Source organism: Neoarius graeffei, chromosome 10 (assembly GCF_027579695.1).
Source record: "Neoarius graeffei isolate fNeoGra1 chromosome 10, fNeoGra1.pri, whole genome shotgun sequence".
NCBI classification, from domain to species: domain Eukaryota; kingdom Metazoa; phylum Chordata; class Actinopteri; order Siluriformes; family Ariidae; genus Neoarius; species Neoarius graeffei.
In genome coordinates, this window is record NC_083578.1 from 48,266,415 (window position 1) to 48,294,157 (window position 27,743).

Here is a 27,743-nt window from a genome sequence, read left to right on the forward strand (position 1 = left end):
ATGGGAAGCGTTGGCAGTGGGGTGGCTGGCGAGCAAGAATTCGCCATGAAGAGTGTTGGCACGCGTACCACCCTTCCTCGTGGACCACCCCTATCACGTAGAGGCCCATCAGATCGCAGTTTCAGTGCTGAGCGTCTCAACCCTCCACCTTCCATGTCTGAATGCACAGGCTCCAGTGATGAAAGAGGGGGTAGCAGCACGACCACAGATCGGCCCCAGCTTGCTGGCTGTGAGTCCACCACTGCCTCCTCCAACCTGGAGAGGGTGCCCTCCATCTGCGAACGCCTGGAGAGTAATGTTGCTAGCCGCAGGGCAGCACAGCGGCCATTAGGGGACATGAGTGTAGATGGCCGCAGGAATGCGGTTGTGCACACTGAAGAGAAGAGTGGAGACAGCATGTCTGCCATGAAAATCAGAGAGGGGAATGCTACAATGGCAAATGGCCGAACGCCACCCAAGATTCTGCCCATGTCTGAAAAGTCAGAACAGGTACTTGTGAGCTGAGCTAATGTCATTTTCAAAACAAATGGACCACTAAAATTATGGAGATGTTTTTGGTTGTTATGGCTGTTTACAGATGAGAAAACAGGAATGAACAAGACTAGGCAGACTTAGTGACCTATGACTTTCTGCCAGTAGTTGTTTCACTATTGAAACCTTGGTAAACCCAACTGGATTGAACAGCTATCTTTTACTAATACATATTAGTATAAATATGCAGGTGATTATAGAAAATCACACATGCTGACTGGTCAAGAAATTTGGACTATTTCTCAATAATCACCTTGAGCGACCCGGCAAAATGGTGGCCAATTGCCTTGTCACCGTAAGTGAGGAAGAATTACAAATTATGAAAGAAAATGCTGTTCCTAAAAGCACTAGAGATGCTATGAAGTTTGGCCTAAAACTATTCAAAGGTAAGGTGGAACTGTGATTTATTTTATCTATTTCAAAACAAAGTATTTTATGTGAGTCGCCATAGATAAGTGACAAGTCTGCGTGTATTAAATTTGCATGCCGTGTTTGAATTTTGAAATAAATTCTTTTTAATACTATTTTTTTTAATCACCTGTGTATTTATACTAAAAGGCTCAGCGAATATCAGTGAATAATAACCTTGACTTAATCTTGGTTATTATTCACCGATATTCACTGAGCCTTTGGTGTATAATTGTTAAATATTAAATAACTATATATTTACTATTTTCAAGCAAAAATATGTATCTTACTGTTGCTGTAAGATAATTTCTTGTATATTAACCCGTACCATCCTCTTTACACACACTCTCAGAACAATTCCGGATTGGTGCGGCCCTCTGCCTTCAAACCTGTAGTGCCAAAGAGCTTTCACTCCATGCAGAATCTAGTGGCACATGCTGGAGGTGGAACTGGAGGTCAAGGTGCTGGAGGCACAGGAGGATCTGACGACCCCCAGCCACTTAGTGAGCAAGAAAGTCCAGAGAGGAAGCAGGGCAGAGAGGATGCAGGCCAGGGTGTCATGTCTGATTCGGGAAGGAACTCATTTACCAGCTTGCCCACGTACACGGGCCCTGGTTCCAGCTATGCTCCTGCTCCAGCCCTTGGACCTTTCAGTGCTTCCACCAGCAATATCAACAGATTGGGCACAGACAAACTGGACAAGCCCAACTACCAGAATGGCCTGAGTGCTTCGGACAGTGGTCGCTCATCCTCAGGGAAGAGCTCTTCATCCTATCACAGACTATGTCACCTAACTGATATGCCAGCTGCCATTCACCCATCGCCCTCCTCAGATGATATAATACAGGACTTGGAGGACCGACTGTGGGAAAAAGAACAAGAGGTAAGTGAAATTACCCGAGGTAGACATTGGGGTTGGTCAACCCCAGTTGAAGAAAAAGACCAACCACAGTTGGTCTTTTCTAATATTAATGTGACATGTTTGAATAACTCCTGAAGCTGTCTATACAACAAATTGTTTCCCCAAACATCTTTTTTTATTATTAAAATTTTACACAAATGAGATTTGACATAGCTCTTTTAAAACCAGAGCGAACGCATTAGATGATAAACATTTTTTAGAATAAACTTCACCATAAGCTAGATATTCTCAAAAAAAAAGTGGCCCATGGGCCCACTTTTCCTCAAAATTTCATAAAATGCTGTGCACTACTTTGAGTTATTTTGGGAAAAGTAAAACAAACGGAGGTGAAAACATGTTTTGAGCTGGATCATGATATCACAATTTTTTTTTGTCAGTTTTTAAGACTACTTTGTAAGCTCATGAACAGAACCAAAACAATTTCCATATTGATGAAAATAAAGCTCTACTAGGAAACAACCTCAAGGAAAAAGAAAAACCGAGACCACTTAGGCCAGAGTACCTTTTCAAACTAATTTTAAACAAGTGCGCTTCTCAACAAAATGTAAACAGTTAAGTTTGGCTATCACTTAAAGTTAAATTAAATGTACGTCACTTCTTCATTCTTTAAGTGTAATGAATGTAAAGGTGATTGACACGAGTATTTCAATATGTTTAAGTACTGAATACTTAAACACTCAAGCTGAGTTCGTTTACAGTTTTACGGAACATTTTAAAATAAGTGATTCATGTTTCGTTTGTCAGGGAGTGGGTGGGAGACGGATGGAAGTGCAGAAGTGTTTTATTATAAAAGCAGTGACAACAGGCAAACAATCCAAATCGGCAGGCAAGATATAAATGGGAAACAGGCACAGACCAACAGACCAAAAAACCGGAATGATGGGCCGGCGGAAACCAATAGAGAAAAAGAAAGGCGCGGTAACGTAGCGCAATACCTCGCACTGAGTGTGCGTTGACGCAGTCTTTTTATAGGCACGCTGATGCGTCTTAATCGTGTGCAGGTGTGTCTCGTTAACGGCGTGCATGCGAGAGTCCGCTCGGCATGCGCGCAGTCCGGAGTGCGCCCAAAAGTCCTTCTGGTGCAGGTCTGACATCGTTGTTTTGTTTTTTTATTACACTTCTTTCAGCATTCTGTGTACAGTTGTGAAATAGTGGTGTTATTGCAACTTGGGAAACCATAATGACAAATTTTAATGATGTCTAATGATAGGCATTTAAAACCCTTGTTTTCAACCATTTTGATGTGTATTATATCCTTGGCCAGGTAAACTGTTATAGGATCAGTGATGTCTTTCCAGTGCTTGTTTTCTCATAAACAATTCTTTCTTTCTTTCTTTCTTTCTTTCTTTCTTTATTTAAAGCATTCGCATGTTCTCGCCGTGTTTTTCAGCATACTCATTGGCGGGCTTTCTTGCTGGTTAAACAAATTTAAGCCATCTTGTTTGCATATTTTGCAAACAGCCAATGTTTGTGTCATGTCCATTGTGCAAAATCCAGCAGAAAATCATCATATTGCCCACCCCTATTTGAAATTTCAGCAAGGTATAAACACAATTTGTAAAATTTCTTCATGTCAGGTTGGAATTAGAGGTAAATGATCCATCGTCCCCAAATAAAAACCTATTGTTTTTTCTGCTGTATGCTGACACCCAACACCCAACAATCAGATTTTGGCTACAGCTAAAGTCTGATTTATGCTTTCTTATACAGGCCAGGTTGAAAGAGCATTTCAGAGAGGGAGTGAAACAAAACAAAATATTACATTCTGAAACAAAACAAAAATATTACATTCTGAAAACAAAATATTACATTCTGAAACGTTCTGATATTATATTCTGAAAATATGTCACAATGGGCCTTGCATCTCTAATGAAATTAGCTAGTGGTGTAAAGGATATGGGGATTAGTGGGAGCTTCGATTGCTGCTGCAATGAGAGACACACTGAACAGGTTGTCCAAGGCACATTGCAACAGGTTGTTTTGAGCCATTCTCATAAGCACTTCTGAAGTTCACTTCTGAGCCAGCCTTAATACAGATTTTAACTTTTTTAAGGCCAACCCAAGCCCAACAAATATTTCAGAAATGATGTCCAAACCAGGCGGCATGGTGGTGTAGTGGTTAGTGCTGTCGCCTCGCAGGAAGAAGGTCCGGGTTCGAGCCCTGTGGCTGGCAAGGGCCTTTCTGTGCGGAGTTTGCATGTTCTCCCCATGTCCGCGTGGGTTTCCTCCGAGTGCTCTGGTTTCCCCCACAGTCCAAAGACATGCAGGTTAGGTTAACTGGTGACTCTAAGGCTACGTTCACACTGCAGGCTGAAGTGACTCAAATCCGATCTTTTCGCCCATATGTGACCTGTATCCGATCTTTTATTGACAATATGAACGACACAGATCCGATTTTTTCAAATCCGACCCAGGCCGTTTGGATATGTGGTCCTAATTCCGATTCCTATCCACTCTTTTCATATGCGACTTCAGTCTGAACCGCCAGGTCGCATTCATCCGACTTACACGTCATCAACAAGCCACAAACGTCACTATTCTGCGCTGAAGTAGGCGGCGGGTCTCTCAAAAAAAGTTACAACAACATGGCGCATGACATCAATGCGAGGGACGCTTCGGGCTGTGAAGGTTCTGAATATTCTCAATGGAAGGACGCAGAGGTTAGGGAGCTGATTTCCATTTGGGGGGATGCAGCTATTCAAGCTAGATTGGATGGGTCATACCGCAACCGGGCGGTTTTACTTCCGTAAACACTGGCCATGCTCACTGCGTGTGACGTCGTCGTATCCTGCAATGCGCATGCGGAACACTTTTAGGTCGCTTTTCGTTCATACTGAGGATCACATACAAGTCGCATATGAGCAATTCCAGCGTTATGGACGTGACACTTGAACTCAAAATGGCAACAAATGACCCAGTGCATGTTTTATTGTCTCCCAGTATTTAAACAGGTGTTGCATATTTTAAGGCTGTACCATACTGGAGAAGTGATAGAATAAGAACAATTCCCATAGTACATCTAGGGCATGCCAGAAAATGCCAATAAAAGATGCGTTATGGATGTGACAGAAAAAGTATCACTTTTCTTGGGTGACTGTACATTTTTATCAAACTCTGTGAAATTGTAAACCTAATGTCGAAATGGAGATATCCATTTGATAGAGGGGTCCAAGGTGAATATTAAAAGATCTTTGTTTAAAATATTTTGTATTTCATGCAGAGTTTCAGAAGGAAAAGTCAGCGTTATGGATGTGACGAAATTCCGTTATGGATGTGACGCGTCTGAAATAGACATGGCATATGTTTAGAAAATCAGCAATTTAACCACCATAACCCTTTGAAAAACTCTCTAAATATCAGCTAAAACTATCAAAGTTCTTAAATAATATTTAGGATGGCTATTGTTTTGCTGTTTTGTGGATTTTAGCATACATTTCTGTGGCTTGTGGCAATAATATAGAATTGTACATGATCAAAGTTGATTTTAGCTTGGGTTTTACATTATAAGAAAGAAAGACTGACAGTGACATATTAGGTTGGTTACAAATTGGTTCAACTTATTCACATCTGTAAAATACAGGCCTAGGTGATATCTCTGGGAGTGGTTTTGATGCATTACATGTTGCTTTATTTTTGCATGGTGAGGTTGACATTTACATGGAATTGCCCATATATTTGTTAATGTGAACGACCTCACAAAAAAATCGGATTTCACAAAAAAATCGGAATTGAGCATTAAGCCTTGCAGTGTGAACGTAGCGTAAATTGATCGTAGGTGTGAGTGTGAATGGTTGTCTGTGTCTATGTGTCAGCCCTGTGATGACCTGGTGACTTGTCCAGGGTGTACCCCACCTTTTTGCCCGTAGTCAGCTGGGATAGGCTCCAGCTTGCCTGTGACCCTGTAGAACAGGATAAAGCGGCTAGAGATAATGAGATGAGAATGAATGAGATGTCCAAACCCAGTTATACGTGACCTTAATAGCCAGGTCTTGTGAGATTTGGAGTCATCCCAAGCATTAATCTGGTCACATATTCACTAATCACAACACAATTTTATCGCTGTATAACTCTAATAATTGCATGATCCTGTTGATGGGATGTTGTTTGCGCACTCATTCCATTTGATTTCCACAAAGGTTCTTCACATGCGCCGCAACTTGGATCAGAGTGAAGCAGCCATCATGCAGGTATTTGAAGAGAAACAGCGGGTGTGGGAGCGAGAAATGGAGGAGCTGAGACAGAACTATGCTGGGAGGTTGCAACAGGTGACCCGGCGGGCACAACGTTCACAGCAGGCACTGCAGGCTCAGATCAGCCGACTACAGCAGGACAAGAGCCGGCTCCAGGAGGAGATCAGTGCCCTGCTAGCTCAGCGTGAAGAGCTGGAGAGAAAGTGTCTAGATTACCGCAAGGAGCAGGCTGAAATCTTGCCCCGCCTGGAGGAAACCAAGTGGGAGGTAAGCAGTTATATGTAATGATAAATTTAAGACATGGATAGGGATTGTGGGATAACTATCCAAGTCCTTTAAGAATATTATTTCTTATAGCACTGGTGTACACAAATTTGTAGTACATATAAATATAGTGTTTTGCCATTAAAAATGGAACCCCTATAATTAATAATGACTTCTCTGGAGAGAATAACAGAATTGAGCCTTTTCTTGTAAAGCCTAACAAGGTTATAACACCTTGTTAATCCCTTATAGAGGGATCTTGGGCCACTCCTGCATGAAAAACATACCAAACACCTTTATTATTGTATTATGTCATGTCTCATGTTTGTGCATGTGGATTCCCCTTCTTCAGACAAGTTTCAAAAGGGATTAATTACAATTCCGATTTTAGTTTGAATCACCCTTGGTGAATTCTGAAACACTGATCTTGGAATAGAAAGAAAACTTGTTCATTTTATACAATATTTTGGCCCAATCCCAATTCTAATTTCTACCCCTCCCCCTTCCCCTCCCCCTTCCCCTTGGCCCTTCCCCTTGAAACTGAGCTACAAGGGATAGGGCTTGAAATTCAACCCCTACGTATTGGGATAGCCCTTCAACGATCGCATACGTCATCGCGTACCTCCGTCAGCATTTACATTAGCAAAATGCGACCAAATGCGTCACTGGCTGTGACCAGCCGCTACAGTCAGAGCCAGAGGCAGAACCAGAAATCTCTGCTGGCAGGGTGTGATTTGTTAACTAACACCACTGAATGGGATATCTTTGGCGCTTCGTGCACCACATCCGACAGAATGAGGTGTCAGAACACTCATATAAACAATAAAAGCGAGAATAACAGAACAAAACGTACGCAGTCAAGCAACCGAAAACAATACTCACTCCCAAAGCTTTTTAGCAGCAGCTTGTATTTCAGAAATCGCTGCTCATTCTCAGCTCGAAAGCGAATCAAGCGGCGTGTTTCCTCTGGATAACAACTTAAAACACGTAAATAATGGAGAAAACACATTTATGACAATCTTTCGCCGCGGGAACCGCCATCTTTCTGAAATCCGCATGAAATCTCGCTGAAATCCGCATGGCATTGTGGGAAATCACTCAAACCCCTTCGTTCGGAGTCAGCTCCAGGAAAATCTCCGTTTGGAGGGGTACAGAAGCCCTACCCCTTCCCCTACCCCTCCGCGTTAACTGGGATTGGGATACCCCTACCCCTTCATGTGAACGCGCAAAATGGAGGGGAAGGGCCAAGGGGTATGTCCAAGGGGTGAAATGGGATTCGGCCTTAGGGCATCAATAATCTAGCTATATATGTTTTAAGAAACAAATCATATTTCATATTCGACTATAAAGTTGTTACAATAATTTTATGATCAAAAACATGCAGCTTTTTGCGGTTGTTTGAGTGGGAATTTCACAATGTGTGTAAATTTAAATTTTACCTATTCTCTTAAAGGATACCAGTAATTCTGGTGACATTAATCTACTTTGTCCTTGGCAGTAATTATGAGCTGTTTTGTGTTGGCCAGGTTTGTCAGAAGGTGGGAGAGATATCTCTGTTGAAGCAGCAGTTAAGGGACAGTCAGCATGAGGTGACCCAGCGAGCAGGAGAGATGGTAGCACTAAGGGGTCAACTTAAAGAGCTCAATACACAGCTGAAGGAGAGAGAGGAGGCCATGCTCAGCCTGAAGGATTCCTACAGCAGCAAGAGCCGTGAGCTGGAGAGATGTGAGGGAGAACTGAAGAAGACACTGACAGAGGTAAATACATACTTATATACACACATGCACACACAAAGAAACATCACACTCCATCCCAAGTTTATTTCAACAGTCCAGAAAGCATTGTGATACAGTACTGAAGAGGCTTAAATTAGATGCTTAGATGCTACTTACACATATCAGTTGTGAATTTAGTAGTTGGTCAGTGTTCATGGCAGACTTGCCTGGAGGCTATAGTGGTGCTTGAAAGTTTGTGAACCCTTTAGAATTTTCTATATTTCTGCATAAATATGACCTAAAACATCATCAGATTTTCACACAAGTCCTAAAAGTAGATAAAGAGAACCCAGTTAAACAAATGAGACAAAAATATAATACTTGGTCATTTATTTATTGAGGAAAATGATCCAATATTACATATCTGTGAGTGGCAAAAGTATGTGAACCTTTGCTTTCAGTATCTGGTGTGACCCCCTTGTGCAGCAATAACTGCGACTAACCATTTCCGGTAACTGTTGATCAGTCCTGCATGCCAGCTTGGAGGAATTTTAGCCCATTCCTCCGTACAGAACAGCTTCAACTCTGGGATGTTGGTGGGTTTCCTCACATGAACTGCTCACTTCAGGTCCTTCCACAACATTTTGATTGGATTAAGGTCAGGACTTTGACTTGGCCATTCCAAGTCCTTGTGTGCTTAGGGTTGTTATCTTGCTGCATGACCCACCTTCTCTTGAGATTAAGTTCATGGACAGATGTCCTGACATTTTCCTTTAGAATCCGTTGGTATAATTCAGAATTCATTATTCCATCAATGATGGCAAGCCGTTCTGGCCTAGATGCAGCAAAACAGGTCCAAACCATGATACTACCACCAACATGTTTCACAGATGGGATAAGGTTCTTATGCTGGAATGCAGTGTTTTCCTTTCTCCAAGCATAACGCTTCTCATTTAAACCAAAAAGTACTATTTTGGTCTCATCCGTCCACAAAACATTTTTCCAATAGCCTTCTGGCTTGTCCACGTGATCTTTAGCAAACTGCAGACGATGCAATGTTCTTTTTGGAGAGCAGTGGCTTTCTCCTTGCAACCCTGCCATGCACACCATTATTGTTCAGTGTTCTCCTGATGGTGGACTCATGAACATTAACATTAGCCAAAGTGAGAGAGGCCTTCAGTTCCTTAGAAGTTACCTTGGGGTCCTTTGTGACCTCAGCGACTATTACACGCCTTGCTCTTGGAGTGATCTTTGTTGGTCGACCACTCCTGGGGAGGGTAACAATGGTCTTGAATTTCCTTCATTTGTACACAATTTGTCTGACTGTGGATTGGTGGAGTCCAAACTTTTTAGAGATGGTTTTGTAACCTTTTCCAGCCTGATGAGCATCAACAACGCTTTTTCTGAGGTCCTCAGAAATCTCCTTTGCTCGTGCCATGATACACTTCCACAAACATGTGTTGTGAAGATCAGACTTTGATAGATCCCTGGTCTTTAAATAAAACAGGGTGCCCACTTACACCTGATTGTCATCCCATTCATTGAAAACACCTGACTCTAATTTCACCTTCAAATTAATTGCTAATCCTAGAGGTTCACATACTTTTGCCACTCACAGATATGTAATATTGGATCATTTTCCTCAATAAATAAATGACCAAGTATAATATTTTTGTCTCATTTGTTTAACTGGGTTCTCTTTATCTACTTTTAGGACTTGCGTGAAAATCTAATGATGTTTAAGGTCATATTTATGCAGAAATATAGAAAATTCTAAAGGGTTCACAAACTTTCAAGCACCACTGTATGTGTATGAAGGAATCCAACAAGTTTCACATTTTTCCTGTTGTCACTAGCTTCTGGAATTAGTGTGCCTATGCTCTTGTACAACAACAGTGTGTATGTATGTGTGTCTTTGCACTGATGGATATAGTGTCCCTAATAAAGACAAATTCCATGGATTGTTCAAATTTTTTCTATAATTAGCTAGTCATTCAATGTTTTAAAGAGTAATCACACACCAAAATGTTAGCCAGTTAAAAGCAATTCATTTCAGTTTTTGTAAGTATAAATCATGTCAGTCTTGCTAAATATTATAATACATCCATCCACACTTAAAATTTTTGTACAATCCCAATTCAACCCCAGAGTTGAGAAACTGTGCATAAATTAAAAACAGAATGCAATGATTTACCTTTTCAACCTATATTCAATTGAATACAATAAAAATACAAGATATTTAATGTGCAAACCAATATAAACTATTGTTTTTTGTAAATGTACCCTCATTTTGAATTTGATGCGTGCAACACATTCCAAAGTTGGTGTCTGGGAACTGAGGGCACTAATCGCTGTAGTTTTCAAAGTGAAAACTTAAAAAAAAAAACCTTTTGATATATAAATTGTCGTTTGATATATGACTTAAGTTGTTCAACAGTCTGGGGTCTCCTTTGTCGTATTTTGCACTTCCGAACCTTCATAGATTTTCTCCAGGTGCTCTGGTTTCCTCCCACAGTCCAAAGACCTGCACATTAGATCAACTGGCTACTCTAAATTGGCCATAGGTGTGAATGAGTGTTCATTTCTGTGTTAGCCCTGCACTAGGTGGGTTGCATCTGACATCACAGCCACTTCATTACATATATAAAACATGAAGTGGTGGTTAGCTAAACTCACTGTTCACAAAGCGGTGTACAAAGTGGGGTACCTCAATTGGTCATTAAAATGCCCTATGCTTGTGTTGTTTTGGGCTGTTTGAATCAAACCAACCATGAAACTGATAAAAGTTTCTTCTGGGTTCCCCGTGAAGTGAAAAAGGGCAAAGGATTTTACCAAAAGATGATGAGAAAGATGGCTCTTGAGCCTTTTGCTGCGATGGAGTGAAATATTATTTTGTAACTGTTTTTTAAAATAACATTTCACTTGATCAAAAAAAGATTCTCATCTCATTATCTGTAGCCGCTTTATCCTGTTCTACAGGGTCGCAGGCGAGCTGGAGCCTATCCCAGCTGACTACGGGCGAAAGGCGGGGTACACCCTGGACAAGTCGCCAGGTCATCACAGGGCTGACACATAGACACAGACAACCATTCACACTCACATTCACACCTACGGTCAATTTAGAGTCACCAGTTAACCTAACCTGCATGTCTTTGGACTGTGGGGGAAACCGGAGCACCCGGAGGAAACCCACGCGGACACGAGGAGAACATGCAAACTCCACACAGAAAGGCCCTCGCCGGCCCCGGGGCTCGAACCCGGACCTTCTTGCTGTGAGGCGCTGGTGTGGCTTTATTTACCTGCACTAAGCTACCACTTCACTCACTTCTTCTCTCACTTCCTATCAGGTATCCATCCTACGGGACAAGCTGGTGGTGTTTGAGGCTGAGGTCCTGGGGCTAAAACGAGCTCTGGGTGAACTGAGCTACACCGGTGAACGTGCAGCAGGTCTCTGCAGCAGCCTGCCTTGGAGTGGCCTGCATTCACCACATACCCCTGAAGTTTTGACACCGCTGTCCCCACTCAGCCCCATGGTAGATGCTCTGCTAAGCCTGCAGAGCGATGAGGCCAAGGCACAGCGGCAGGAAGCCGGAGAGCTGCGGCAGCAGCTAGAACGACTGCAGGGTGAACTGCGGTTGGAGCAGCAGCAACGGGAGCTCCAAGCACTTGCTTTTGCTCAAGAGCGTCACACCTGGCGGGACGAGAAGGAACGTGTGCTCAAGTACCAGGCACAGTTGCAGCTCAGCTATGTAGAGACACTACAAAGAAACCAAGCTTTAGAGGAGCGTGTTGGCCAGCTTGGGGCCAAGCTGTGTGGAACATCCAATTCACCTCCACCAGCAAGTGTACCCAACCCTGTACCAGTTACCGTTACACTCACCCCAGCCCCAGATGACTCCAAAGCCCCTTCCCCCAACCAGCTGGCTCCCCCTTGGCCTGGACCTTCTCGCTTGGAGAGGATCGAGTCCACTGAGATTTAGATTTGACACAACACATAGACAATCGACTTTTGTTCAACATATACTGTTGGAAATGGTTTGTTTAACTAGGTGTCAATGTTCTGTATATTCAGTAAGGGGCTTGACATACTACTTTAAGGAAACAAAAAAGATGCAGTAATAAATCAGTGTGCTGGAATGATGAAAGACCCACTAACACAGAGGCAAAGGCTTATGTTTTCTCTCTGTCTCACACGAACACATACACACTAAACACTTGCACTGACATTTAACTATATAACTGAAAGTATTGAGGGCATCAATGCATTAGAAAGTATTAGAAAATATTGGAAGTCTTGTAGAATTCAGCATTAAGAGAGTGAAGAGTGAATGTTGCTTTAAATATCTGGTATCTAATATGAAGAAAGGCATAGGCACGCTTCAGTGATGTTTCAGGGATATTGGGGAACCTCATTCTCCATCACTGCACAAAGACTGCAGTGACTAATAATGATTACAAAGGGTGTTGGGTGGGTTCTCACTCATAAGCAGAATTACTTGAAGAAGGCTTTTCCTTTTTGCTTTTATTTGATTTGAGAATTTGGAAGTCACAAAACCAAAACTGAATATTTACTTTAGTACTCTGTGACTTTATTTCTACACTGGGATTAAAAGAGCATATATGGTCAGTTGGACAATAAGCAGAGGGAACAGATAGAGAAAGATTTGTCCAAAACAGCACAGTACTATATTCAGTAGCAGTGTGGGAAATAAGGCCGGACATTTACCAGTAATTTTTGCATTGTCCTTCTGCATTTCAAAAGCATCGGACCGGATGGCCGATTAAAAAAAAAAAAAAATTCAAATGTGTCCGTCTGTATTTCAAAAGCATCAAATCAGATGGCCCATGGAAAATTGTAAAGATATGGGTCTAATATACTTCTAATTTTCTTCCAAATCACAGCCTGTGATTTTAAAATTTCATAATTCGGCCACCGATGGTCCTAGCCCTGCCAAAATTTACAGGCACATCCTTCTCCCCGAGACCTTTTGAACCAGCACAGGCACGGCCCACTACAACCCCGCCTCGGCCCATTATTCACCCCCAAAACCCTCGTGCGAGCGCTGCTTACCGAAATCTTTAATATGAGCCCTGGCTTGAGCCAGCGATGATCCTAGCCCAGCCAAACTTTCCAGGCACCTCCCTCTCCCCAAGACGTTTCGAATGAGCCCAGGCTCAGCTCAATCCGCGCTCCCTTCTGACGTCGGATCGTGGAACGCTTGAGCATGAGCCCTGGCTCCAGCCGCTCACGCGTGCACGGGGATTTAAAAATTCACAACTCGGCCACCGAAGGTCCTAGCCCTGTCAAAATTTACAGGCACCTCCCTCTCCCCGAGTGGCACACTAAATAAGACAATAACAATTTACTGTTATTTTTATTGCATGATGCATTTGAACTAGTGTTTTGGGGTCGACAGTATCTGACTGATCCAGTCAGTTAAGAGTTCAGTTTACACGAAACTTTGCAGTGCAGTTAAGTAAGTGCCAAACTGCCAATCAATGGTTATGTTATTATTATGTGCATTTTTTATTCATAATAAGAATGACAGTCATAGTCATATGCTTTGAAGAATGTAGATTTATATTTTAATAGAGTTTTTATTTTCTTCTATTTTCTAATTTCTAGTCCAGCAGATTTTAGTCTGAATGCCAAATTATATTACCACGTCTAGTTCTGAGTCATTTTAAAAGTCATTTTGTTGCAGTTACTTGGAATCTCGTACTCAAAATTTTAACTCCGTTACGCAAGAATAGCTGTATTGTTAATTACTAAATTTCTTGTAGACTTATTATAAACATAGTATAAAAATAGTCATTGTTGACATAAGGTTTCATGAGGTTTCATATATACTACCTACGGTATGAGTACCAGTAAGTTGTAACTAACTGGAACACCCTTACCCCCCATACTTTGTTCTAGACAAGGAACTGACCTGTGTGTACTTCTGTTTTCTTGGGTATAACTTTCAGCATGTTTTTCTTGAATCTTCTGACATTTTCTTGTAAATTATATTCAATTTGCATTGTAATTAGCAACTAATGTCTAGTGTAATTTGGCCTCTGAAGATCACAAAAACGTGCCTGGAAATAGCTGAGAAATCTCCAGGCATCTAAAGCCCTTCAGCTTCTAAAGCCGCATTGTTCTGGACAGGCTGAAATTTAGACAGATAGACAATATTTCAGACTTGTCTGTCCTGTGACAGTCTGCTTAAAATTCCTTATTTCCCACACTGCAATAGTATGTAAAAGTGTGTCACCAGTGGTTAAAAACAAACACTACAGCACTAAGTAGTTGACATACACCACCTCATCTCATCTCATTATCTCTAGCCGCTTTATCCTTCTACAGGGTCGCAGGCAAGCTGGAGCCTATCCCAGCTGACTACGGGCGAAAGGCGGGGTACACCCTGGACAAGTCGCCAGGTCATCACAGGGCTGACACATAGACACAGACAACCATTCACACTCACATTCACACCTACGGTCAATTTAGAGTCACCAGTTAACCTAACCTGCATGTCTTTGGACTGTGGGGGAAACCGGAGCACCCGGAGGAAACCCACGCGGACACGGGGAGAACATGCAAACTCCACACAGAAAGGCCCTCGCCGGCCCCGGGGCTCGAACCCAGGACCTTCTTGCTGTGAGGCGACAGCGCTAACCACTACACCACCGTGCCGCCCACATACACCACCTTTGAGATGCTATTTAGTACAACAGTATGATCTGAACCTATCCAAAAGGCTGCAGGTAAAGAACGTTACCTTTTCTAAAGGATCAGAGTTGCTGCTATGCTCTGTTGTGCATTCTTGGAAGACAGGCTACAAATTCATTTGTTAATTGTTGTAATCTATTTATGTAAACATGTTCATACATCAAGGCACTCTGTGTGAATATTTTGAAAAGATGAGTTATTATTTATTCTAATTGTGAACTAACGAAGCAATTCAACATTGCTTTACTTTCTTAAACATGAGGCACTTCAGCCTACCATTTCTTCTAGACAACTGTATCCAAACCCAAGTTCCTTTTAATGTTGTTGTTGCTGTTGTTGCTATAAATGTAATTATGGTATTGTTTAGAGAAAAATGATATGTTTTATACCCCCTTTTTATTGTTTGTATTTCTGTTAGTGTAATTGCTTGATGAAAAGCATACCCAAACAAAACTCAAAAATAAAGACAAAAAGTGACATTGAAATCACAGGAGTATAATAAGCCTAATTTTAAATTCTTGTTTCGATTAAAAAAATTATATATATACACACACATATATATATATATATATATATATATATATATATATATCATCTCATTATCTCTAGCCGCTTTATCCTTCTATCCTTTATCCTTCTATCCTGGGAGCCTATCCCAGCGGACTATGGGCGAAAGGCGGGGTACACCCTGGACAAGTCGTCAGGTCATCACAGGGCTGACACATAGACACAGACAACCATTCACACTCACACCTACGGTCAATTTAGAGTCACCAGTTAACCTAACCTGCATGTCTTTGGACTGTGGGGGAAACCGGAGCACCCGGAGGAAACCCACGCGGACACGGGGAGAACATGCAAACTCCGCACAGAAAGGCCCTCGCCGGCCCCGGGGCTCGAACCCAGGACCTTCTTGCTGTGAGGCGACAGCGCTAACCACTACACCACCGTGCCGCATATATATATATATATTAGTGCTGTCAAGCGATTAAAATATTTAATCGCGATTAATGTCGCGACTGTCATAGTTAACTCGCGATTAATCGCAATTTAATCGCACATTTTTGTCACATGAAAAACCATTGTAATTCTCTTATCAGCATAAAAAGTGAATGGGCTTGCTTTGTACCAATGTTTTTTTATTTATTGCAGAGCATAACACATCTTGTCACAGCCACTGACATCCATAACTTCCATATTAGATGAAAGGATGAAAAATAAAAATAAAGTGCATATCACTGTGAAAATAAAAAAATGTTTTATTTTACTCTTCATTAGTTTCTTTTGAAGAGAAATATTTGCATTAAAAGAAGAAAAAAACATAAAAATAAAAACATTCATCATATGTTCAAAAACGTTCATCATAGTGTGGCACTGTATTATCTAATTCTCACTGCTTATAACTATACACCTACCCGGTGGAGATGAGCTGGGAAACTGAAGACTGAAGGAACAGTATTGAAAAGTATTTTTCCAGTCTCACCTGTGAAAGGTAATCCCATGTGATCTCGTTTGGACGGTAAACCTGTTGGTACAGTTAAATGCAGCACATGAATGAGGCATCTTTATTCTCGGCTACTGTCTAGACGCTATACCAGAGACGGTTGAAGAATCTCCACTTTGCCCCATCCAATATGGCGGCGAGGATGTTTATATGTCTATGCCTTTCTCCATCACTCACACGTACTCTTATTGAAGCAGCGCGCGACAAGCCTCAACAGGAACTACGGGTGACTCGCAGGGCCAAATTAGAATTTACGTTAACGGCACTATTTTTTTTAACCCGTGTCTGCGTGGGTTTCCTCCGGGTACTCCGGTTTCCCCCACAGTCGAAAGACATGCAGGTTAGGTTAACTGGTGACTCTAAATTGACCGTAGGTGTGAATGTGATTGTGAATGGCTGTCTGTGTCTATGTGTCAGCCCTGTGATGACCTGGCGACTTGTCCAGGGTGTACCCCGCCTTTCGCCCGTAGTCAGCTGGGATAGGCTCCAGCTTGCCTGCGACCCTGTAGAACAGGATAAAGCGGCTAGAGATAATGAGATGAGAGGAAAATAATCCAATATTACATTATTTACAATTAACTGCTAATCCTAGAGATGCGCATACTTTTGCCACTCACAGATGTGAGTGGCAAAAGTATGCGCATCTCTAGGATTAGCAGTTAATTTGAAGGTGAAATTAGAGTCAGGTGTTTTCAATCAATGGGATGACAATCAGGTGTAAGTGGGCACCCTGTTTTATTTAAAGAACAGGGATCTATCAAAGTCTGATCTTCACAACACATGTTTGTGGAAGTGCATCATGGCATGAACAAAGGAGATTTCTGAGGACCTCAGAAAAAGTGTTGCTGATGCTCATCAGGCTGGAAAAGGTTACAAAACCATCTCTAAAGAGTTTGGACTCCACCAATCCACAGTCAGACAGATTGTGTACAAATGGGGGAAATTGAACGCCATTGTTATCCTCCCTAGGAGTGGTCAACCAACAAAGATCACTCCAAGAGCAAGGTGTGTAATAGTTGCTGAGGTCACAAAGGACCCCAGGGTAACTTCTAAGCAACTGAAGGCCTCTCTCACATTGGCTAATGTTAATGTCCATGAGTCCACCATCAGGAGAACATTGAACAACAATTGTGTGCATGGCAGGGTTGCAAAGAGAAAGCCACTGCTCTCCAAAAAGAACATTGCTGCTCATCTGCAGTTTGCTAAAGATCACGTGGACAAGCCAGAAGGCTATTGGAAAAATGTTTTGTGGATGGATGAGATCAAAATATAAATTTTTGGTTTAAATGAGAAGTGTTATGTTTGGAGAAAGGAAAACATTGCATTCCAGCATAAGAACCTTATCCCATCTGTGAAACATGGTGGTGTTTCATGGTCTGGGCCCGTTTTGCTGTATCTGGGCCAGGACGGCTTGCCATCATTGATGGAACAATGAATTCTGAATTATACCAGCGAATTCTAAAGGAAAATGTCAGGACATCTGTCCATGAACTGAATTTCAAGAGAAGGTGGGTCATGCAGCAAGACAACAACCCTAAGCACACAAGTTGTTCTACCAAAGAATGGTTAAAGAAGAATAAAATTAATGTTTTGGAATGGCCAAATCAAAGTCCTGACCTTACTCCAATCAAAACGTTGTGGAAGGAACTGAAGCGAGCAGTTCATGTGAGGAAACCCACCAACAGCCCAGAGTTGAAGCTATTCTGTTCCGAGGAATGGGCTAAAATTTCTCCAAGCCATGTGCAGAACCAATCAATAGTTACCGGAAATGTTTAGTTGCAGTTATTGGTGCACAAGGGATTCACACCAGATACTGAAAGCAAAGGTTCACATACTTTTGCCACTCACAGATATGTAATATTGGATCATTTTCCTCAATAAGTAAATGACCAAGTATAATATTCTTGTCTCATTTGTTTAACTGGGTTCTCTTTATCTATTTTTAGGACTTGTGTGAAAATCTGATGTCGTTTTAGGTCATAATTATGCAGAAATATAGAAAATTCTAAAGGGTACACAAACTTTCAAGCACAACTGCATGCAGCCCTTAATAATGCCTTCTGTAATTAAGTGTACCATAATTTAACTTATACACTTGCAACCTTTTCATTCATAATTTAATTTACATACTTGCAAATTTATCTCCCAGATGCAGGTAAATACAATGTTTCTCATGAAGTGGAGCCAGCTGAATACAAGTGCAAGCCTTTGTTGAGAATCAGAAATTAGGAAGGGGTTAAGTGATCAGATATAGAGCAAAATTCTTCTTCTTCTTCTTCTTCCAGCTGCTCCTGTTAGGGGTCGCCACAACGGATCTGTTCCACATATTTGATTTGACACAGCTTTTACACCGGATGCCCTTCCTGACACAACCCTCCCCAGTCTAGCCGGGCTTGGGACTGGCACCAAGTATGCACTGCAGTGTCTGCCTGAGTGTCTGAAACGTCTGTCTGGTCTCCATGTCCCAACAGATGAGAGTCTTTTTTCATTTTAAAAAAAATGTGAATTTTCAAATGTTAATATTACTATCCATGTATGATGTATCTTAGTTTATGTTATTTATTCTGGTCATAATTATATTTTATTTTTCCTCTGTTGTAGGTGAGTGCCATAGGTATTTTCTATACGCATGTGTGTATGAATGTGATGATGGGAGATGCTACCCAGGTTGAAATATATTCCCAGATTCTAACAGTAATGGGTGTGGTGGTGCATGTGCTTAATGGTGTTCACTTGTAATATTTAATGTAGATGTAGCATGCATTATCTTTAGATAACTGCACAATGCACATTTTCCACATGTAATACTGGATGCACACTTCGCGAGGAAACCATATATGGATATGGAGGATTTAGGCATTCCGGGTAGAAATGCCTGGTACAGCTGATTGAGTGTGGAGCTCAAAGGTTTGTATTTAGAAACAAATCAAAGCACAAAAACAATTTTTCTTGCACAAAAATTTATTTTAACCTTTACCATGCTTATTCTTTTCTTGTATCTGTTGTAAATCTGGCTTATTTTTATTTGATACTTCTGATAAGTTCAAAAACTGATCTTTCTCTGAGTATTTTCCACAAAAAGGAGACATCATAATATTTATCATATTAATGTTGAAATGACATGTTTTATGTAACAATACTTTTACCATATTTCCAGTCTGATTGCTTGAATAGAATTGACTTTGCCTTTCTGCAGAGTCATATTCATGGTTTTTTTTCTGTTGTTTCTGCTGTTTTTGCTTGTCAGAATAGCTTGAGCACTTTTTGGAGGATGATTTGGATGAATCCAAATCTCTCTAGAGATATCATGCAAAAATTGTCAAAAAAGGTAGTATCGTCAGCATAGCAGAAGATGGCACAGATGATTTCCCGCCAAATCATAATGACAATGACACTGACATGCTAAATCAGTTCATAGATTGAAAATAAGGCTCTACGATCAGGTACCCACCTGGGTGAAAATAATCAATGCACGGAATGAAAATAAGAAGGCGATGCAATCGGGGATCCATCCAGTAATGGCAGTGAATCAAAACAAGCCCACGATTCAGTAAGAAGAGAACTTTTGCTCTATTTCTGTTCAATTGATTAATTATTGGAAACAATTGGACACACAAACTGATCGATTGGATTGTTTCCCAAGCCGTGCTTGTATTATTTTCATTTGCTGATGCACTGGCTTGTACAATCCCAGTGGCTGGGTATTTTACCTAATCTGCATGCTTTTGAACTGTGGGGGAAAACAGAGCACCCAGAGGAAACCCATGCAGACACAGGGAGAACATGCAAACCCCGCAGAGAAAGGCCCCCGTTGGCCGTGAGGTTCAAACCTGAAACCTTCTTGCTGTGAGTTGACCATGTTAACCACTGCACCACCGTGCCACAAAAATAATGAGCAAACTTCTCATCTCATCTCATTATCTCTAGCCACTTTATCCTTCTACAGGGTCGCAGGCAAGCTGGAGCCTATCCCAGCTGACTACGGGCGAAAGGCGGGGTACACCCTGGACAAGTCGCCAGGTCATCACAGGGCTGACACATAGACACAGACAACCATTCACACTCACATTCACACCTACGGTCAATTTAGAGTCACCAGTTAACCTAACCTGCATGTCTTTGGACTGTGGGGGAAACCGGAGCATGAGCAAACTTTAAAAAAAAATTAAAAAGACAGACGTAAAAGCCAAACCAGAAATAGCAAACAGAGAAACCAATGTCCAGCAATACACACAGGAAATGGCAAAACCTTGCAAAGACTCCGGGTGAGTGAGTTGGTAATTGATCAGCCATAACATTAAAACCACTGACAGGTGAAGTGAACAACGTTGATTGTCTTGTTACAATGGCACCTGCAAAGGGGTGGAAAAGACAGCAAGTTGGCAATCAAAGTTGATGTACTGGAAGCAGGAAAAATGGATAAGTGCAAAGATCTAAGCGACTTTGACAAAGGCCAGATTTTGATGGCTAGACAACTGGGCCAGAGCATATTCAAAACAGGTCTTGTGGGGTGTTCCTGCTATGCAGTGGTTAGTGCTTTCCAAAAGTGGTCCAAGGAAGGACAACTGGTGAACCGGTGACAAGGCACACTGATGCACATGGAGAGCACAGGCTAGCCCGTCTGGTCCAATCCCACAGAAGAACTACTAAAGCACAAATTACTGAAAAAATTCATGCTGGTCATGACAAGAAAGTGTCAGAACATACAGTGCATCACAGAGAGGTATGGAGAGGCCTGAAAACCATCTCTGGCCACACAAACAACAGTGGGAGGGGCCCTATATCTGGGGGCCAGGACTGGGCAAATGAGTTGAATCATACTGAGGAGACCAGTATGGCACTGAGGGACTGCTTTGACACCATGGACTGGGATGTGTTGTGTGAACCTCACGGGGATGACATTGATAGCCTGACAACCTGCATCATGGATTACATTAATTTCTGTGTTGAAAACACTGTGCCTATCAGGAAGGTATGGTGTTTTCCCAACAATAAACCTGGGTGACCTCTGAGCTAAAAGCCCTATTAAACGAGAAGAAGAGGGTTTTTAAATCTGGCGACAAGGAGGAGATGAGGAGAGTGCAGAGGGAGCTGAAGAGGGGGATAAGGAGAGGCAAGGACAGCTACAGGAGGAAGCTGGAGGAGCGCCTCAAGGGGAGCAAGGCCAGAGAGGTATGGAGAGGCCTGAAAACCATCTCTGGCCACACAAACGACAGTGGGAGGGGCCCTGTATCTGGGGGCCAGGACTGGGCAAATGAGTTGAATCTCTTTTTCAACAGATCTGACTGTGCCACCCCACCCTCCCCCACTCACCATAGTCCTGATCTGTCTGTGATATCACTCCACCCCCCCATAATACCTCTGACACCAACAGCTCCCTCCTCACACCATATCAGCCCCCTCCACTCCCTGCCAGACCAATCCACGCACTCCACCCCCGACCTCACTCTACAGAAGTCACACCTCGGCTACATCCCTCGCCTCTCCATAACAGCTGATCAGGTGTTGAAGAAGCTGAGGAGGATCAAGACAAGGAAAGCTGCTGGCCCTGATGGTATCAACTCCAGACTGCTTAAGGACTGTGCAGATCAGCTCTGTGGGATACTTCTGTACATTTTCAACCTGAGCCTCAGTCTGGAGAGAGTTCCACTTCTGTGGAAAACATCATGTGTGGTTCCAGTTCCCAAGACTGCGCACCCCAGGGAGCTCAACCACTTTAGGCCAGTAGCTTTAACGTCTCACCTTATGAAGATCATGGAGAGGATTGTTCTATCCCACCTCTGACACCTGGTGAACAGCAAGATGGACCCCCTGCAGTTCGCATATCGACCGGGCATTGGTGTGGATGACGCTGTCATCTACCTGCTACACCGGTCAATTTACACCTGGAAGGCACTGGGAGCACTGTGAGAGTCATGTTCTTTGACTTCTCCAGTGCTTTCAACACAATCCAGCCATCACTGCTTAGGGGGAAGCTGGAGGGAGCTGGTGTCGACTGCCACCTGGCTGCATGGATCATCGACTACCTCATTAACAGACCACAGTATGTGAGGCTCCATGATTGTGTCTGATGTCGTAGTCTGCAGCACAGGGGCTCCACAGGGTACAGTGCTCTCCTTTCCTCTTTACACATCTGACTTCAGCTACAACACGGACAGCTGCCACCTCCAGAAGCTCTCCGATGATACAGCCATCGTTGGACGTGTGTCAGAGGGGGACGATCTGGAGTACAGAGAGGTCATCACCAACTTCGTTGCCTGGTGCGAACTGAACCACCTGCACATCAACGCCAGCAAGACACCTTTGTGGTGATCGATTTCAGAAGGACGGCTCCTCAAATTGCACCAGTGAACATCCAGGGTTTGGACATTGAGATCGTGGAGGAGTACAAATACCTGGGTGTTCACCTCAACAACAAACTAGACTGGACTAGCAACACAGATGTCCTGTACGAGAAGGGCCAAAGTCATCTCCACCTGTTGAGAAGACTGAGGTCTTTTGGTGTGTGCAGGACACTGCTTAGGACTTTTTATAACTCTGCGGTGGCATCAGCGATTTTCTACGCTGTGGTCTGCTGGGGCTGTGGAAGTTCAGAGAGAGACAGGAAGAAACTTAATAAACTGGTCAGAAGGGCTGGCTCAGTCTTGGACTGTCCTCTGGACTCCATTGAGGAGGTGGGTGAGAGGAGGATGTTAGCCAAGCTGACATCAATCATGGATAACCCCCTCACCCCCTACATGAGGCTGTGGGGGCTTTAAGCAGCTCTTTTAGTAGTAGACGGCTACACCCATGGTGTAAGAAGGAGAGATACCGCAGGTCATTCATACCTACTGCTGTCAGACTGTATAACACCCACAACTTGTAATGTAGCACCAATAACCTGTTTGTCGTTATATTTGCACTACTTCACTACTACCTCTGCCATCTCTTATTGATGCAATTATTATGTACAATAATATAGGTCTTAAACTATTTTTATACATACATATATTACACACACACACACACACACACACACACACAGAGTCTACCTGTAATGTGCAATTTTTCCGAGCCTCTCAATAAAGCAATATTTCTATACTTTTTCACGGTAGATAATGCAAATAGCTCTCTGTATTTAATCTTTCATTTGTCTAATTTTTATTTCGGTTTTATTTGTTATCTGTATGACATTTTCTTGCTACTGTAACACATGAATTTCCCCGATGTGGGATCAATAAAGTGAATGTAATCTAATCTAATCTAACATCTTGGTGCCAGATAACACAGCACACTTTCAGAGGTCTTGTGGACTCCATGCCTCAATGGATCAGAGCTGTTTTGGTGGCACAAGGGGGACCTACACAATATTAGGCAGGTGATTTTAATGTTACGGCTGATCAGTGTATTGGCCTACACTACAGGTAATAGTTGCAGTCAATAATCAAGTGAACGTGAGTCATGATGTCCATACTGGGTTCAGATGTGAAGTTGTTATGGCTCCTGGATTGGAGGTGGACTTTGATGTGACAACGTTATTTGAAAATCTCTCCTATCAGTATAAGGGACATGAGTATAAGAACTGGTTATAAGCAGTTCGAAACTGAGCATAGATCAGTGCATGTTGAACATGATACCTCTGTTTTACCTCTGGGCGATATTATTCGTAAACATTGTATTAGTTTCCACTGTTATGCTGATGACACACAGTTGTATGTCTCTGCAAAACCTGATGAGAGACACCAGCTTAATAGAATTGAGAAATGTGTTAAGGACATTAGACACTGGATGCTTATTAATTTCCTTCTGCTTAACTCTGACAAGACTGAAGTACTTGTACTAGGACCACATACAGCTAGAAGTAAGTTTTCTGATTACACAGTGACTCTGGATGGCCTTTCTGTTTCTTCACGTGCAGCAGTAAAAGACCTCGGAGTGATTATTGACCCCAGTATTTCATTCGAAACTCACATTGATAACATCACCCGGATAGCTTTCTTTCATCTCAGAAATATTGCAAAGATAAGAAATTTAATGTCATTGCATGATGCAGAAAAACTAGTCCATGCTTTCGTTACCTCCAGGTTGGATTATTGTAATGCCTTACTGTCTGGATGTTCCAATAAGTGCATAAACAAGCTCCAGTTAGTTCAAAATGCAGCAGCAAGAGTCCTTACTAGAACTAGGAAATATGACCACATCACGCCTGTCTTATCCACACTGCATTGGCTCCCAATCAAATTTCGTATTGATTATAAAATACTACTATTGACCTTTAAAGCACTAAATGGTCTCGCACCACAGTACCTGAGTGAACTTCTGCTCCTTTATGACCCGCCACACCTACTTAGATCAAAAGGTGCAGGCTATCTGCTGGTACCTCGTATAGTGAAGGCTACATCAGGGGGCAGAGCCTTTTCTTACAAAGCCCCACTGTTATGGAACAGCCTTCCAAGTAATGTTCGGGAATCAGACACAGTCTCAGCATTTAAGTCTAGGCTGAAAACATATCTGTTTAGTCAAGCCTTTTGTTAATGGTGTTTATGAGGTAAAGGAGTAGATCTGGAGGGTCCTCAGACATAGAGTGTTTTGGTAAACTGGGATGTATGGATGCTGTCAGTCCCCACTCGCTTGCTCACTCGAGTTTGTTGACGGTGTAGTGGCTGGCTGCTTTATGTCCCGGGGCTCCCTCATGCCTGTGTTACCTTCTGGCTCTCTCCTTTTAGTTATGCTGTCATAGTTAGTTGCCGGAGTCCCTGCTTGTACTCGGTGCAATATGTATACTGTTCCTACTTATTCAGGTGACATTGGGCATACCTAACCACCTGTGTTTTCTTTCCCTCCCCCCCACCCCAAATCTGTCCCTCTGAGTTACATGGAGTCAACAGGAAATCTTTTGGTGGAGAGGGTGGAGACCTCGACTGGCTATCGTAGCCTGCAGGGAATCGGCCGTCAGACTTCTGTCGCATGTCCCAAACCCGGTGAAATGTAACTGAATTGTCTTGGCCAGCCCTAAGGGTCCCATCTGCATCTCATCATTGCTGAGGAGTGTGCTCCCATCACCCAATCAAGCATCCAGCCAGAGCAGGTCATGATATATTTTACCATATTAACATGCCATTGTTGTGTGTTATGCCTGATGTAAAGACTCTCGTCTCTGCGAGCCTACCACACAGATTTAATACTTGTCATTTTTAGGGCATACCTAACAACATGTTTTCTTTCTCCCCCCCCCCCCCCCCAATCTGTCCCTCTGAGTTACATGTTGATCCTGGGATTGAGATGCTGGCCTCTTCTGCCCCTCGGACCTGCTTGATCCATCCTGGTGCCCTGTGTCTGGTCGGAGTTTTATCGCACCGCTCCTGTGAAGGACGGCCCCATGAGGACAGTTGAGGGTTATACCTGTTAAAACTGTTAATATTATAGTCAGGCTGTCTGTTGTTGCCCAAATGAGGATGGGTTCCCTTTTGAGTCTGGTTCCTCTCGAGGTTTCTTCCTCATGTTGTCTGAGGGAGTTTTTCCTTGCCACAGTCGCCACAGGCTTGCTCATTGGGGATAGATTAGGGATAAAATTAGCTCATGTTTTAAGTCATTCAAATTCTGTAAAGCTGCTTTGCGACAATGTTTATTGTTAAAAGCGCTATACAAATAAACTTGATTTGATTTGATGATACAACAGTTAGTTTTGGTCCACATTTGATTGGTCAAGCAGTGTTTCAGGAGTGCTTATTTCTTATAACTGCAATGAGACGTTTCACTGTGTGTATCACTCTGCTGGTCTGTGTTTGCCACATAAAATTCAACTACCTAGTTTGAAATGGTTACTACAGTAGTGTAAGTAACATCAGCAGACATGGCAAATTATATTTTTCAGGAATATAAATTTTGGCTTCACATACCTATCCACTCCTCTAACACTATTGTGAAGTTTGCTGATGATACAACTACAGTGGGACTGATATCAGAAAGTGATGAGAAGCCCTACAGAGAGGAGGTTCAACAACTGGTCTAGTGGTGTTCAGACAGTAACCTGGTACTGAACACAACCAAAACAAAGGAGGTCATTGTGGACTTCAGGAGAACCAAGAAAACAACACCTCTCCCCTCTACATAAATGGTGAAGAGGTGGAGAGGGTCAACGACATCAAATTCCTGGGACTCCCCATCACAAAGGATCTGACATGGACCCTTAACACCTCACACCTGGTGAAGGAAGCTCAGCAGAGGTTTTTCTTCTTGAGAAAACTTTAAAAAAAACTTCCCTCGCAGCTCTTAGTAGGAGCACAATAGAGAGCTTGCTTTGTTTACTGTGTCACAGTTTGCTGCGGATGGATTTAATTCCTAATAACCCATACAGCTCACGAAGTGTTCATGACATAAATGACCAGGCGGAACTGACCTGCCTTGGTCAGTCAGGATTTCTTTGGGAATCCCAACTCAGGAGATAACGCGGAAGAATGCCTCCGCAATATTGTGTGCTGAAATATTGCGGAGAGGCACTGCTTTTGGATATCGCGTTGCATCGTCCACCAAGACTAAAATAAAGTGATATCCCCAAGCTGATCAATCTAATGGCCCAATGAGATTCATACCAATTCACTCGAAGGGGGTCTCGATTAGAGGGAGAGGCCGCAAAGGCACTTTTGGAGTAGCCACTGGATTTACTAGTTGGCATTCGTGGCACATCACATACCACCAATGGACACCCCCATGAATTCCTGGCCAATAGAATTGGACCGTTATTATAATGGTCCAATTCTACTGTCCAGGAATTCACAGGGGTGTCCTGTCCTAGTTGTCCGGCCATCGGATTAAAGTGAGCCACGTGGAATACAAGTACCCTACGGCTCCTTGGGATTAACAACTGGGTTATCTATTCTCCAGTTTGAGTGTCCTGCATGACTCAGTACAGCCTCTCTTTAATAATTGCAAAGTAGGAAGGTGTCACATTTTGGCTGGAGGGGTTGACCATCAATTACTCTCACTTGGTCAAACGCATGAAGCAGTGTCTTGTCTTGCATTTGCTCTAATGGGAAATCCTCAAAGGAATCCCCAAGGGGGGGGCTGCTCCCCACTCCTCGTATCGCCCGACACGGTGCTGACGTAGACAGTGCTGTGACAGCTTCCCCAGTCAATGCCACACCGGGATCCCCTGTGACGTGTTGCTGTAGGACTTGCCCACTACTACGTGTTCCATTAAACCTCTAAACCCTGGCCAGTCAGGACCCAGAATCAGCGGGTGGGTAAGGCGTGGGTTAACCACTGCCTTTATGCCAGGCTTTTCACCTCAAAATAGAATGTGTACAGACACTAGTGGATATTCATGAGCATCCCCATGCACAGACAAAACCTTCACCCAATGCTGTCCCCAATGCCACACCTTGCACCAGGCTTTGGTAGATTGAGGTCTGATTACAGCCAGAATCCACCAACACGTGATATGTATCCCCTTGAACACTCACCAGTATACGATACACTTTGGCCTAATTGAGGGCAGTCTCTGGCGTGTCAGTGA

General features: G+C 42.8%; 1 protein-coding gene across 1 annotated transcript; it reads left to right on the top strand.

Moving 5' to 3' along the window:
- Positions 1-12,387, top strand: lzts3b (leucine zipper, putative tumor suppressor family member 3b). Its single transcript, XM_060930794.1, has 5 exons — positions 1-489; positions 1,292-1,822; positions 5,998-6,318; positions 7,842-8,072; positions 11,378-12,387. The coding sequence occupies exons 1-5, from the start codon at positions 1-3 to the stop codon at positions 12,008-12,010; spliced, it is 2,205 nt and encodes a 734-aa protein (XP_060786777.1). The 3' UTR covers positions 12,011-12,387.
- Positions 12,388-27,743: the final 15,356 nt, after the last annotated feature.

What these genes read in the sequence shown, in the direction of transcription:
- lzts3b (XM_060930794.1), top strand. Translation starts at nt 1, where the DNA reads ATGGGAAGCGTTGGCAGTGGGGTGGCTGGCGAGCAAGAATTCGCCATG. An exon ending in TGTGGGAAAAAGAACAAGAG is followed by an intron (nt 1,823 to 5,997) that starts GTAAGTGAAATT and finishes ATTTCCACAAAG; the next exon opens with GTTCTTCACATGCGCCGCAA. An exon ending in TGAAGAAGACACTGACAGAG is followed by an intron (nt 8,073 to 11,377) that starts GTAAATACATAC and finishes ACTTCCTATCAG; the next exon opens with GTATCCATCCTACGGGACAA.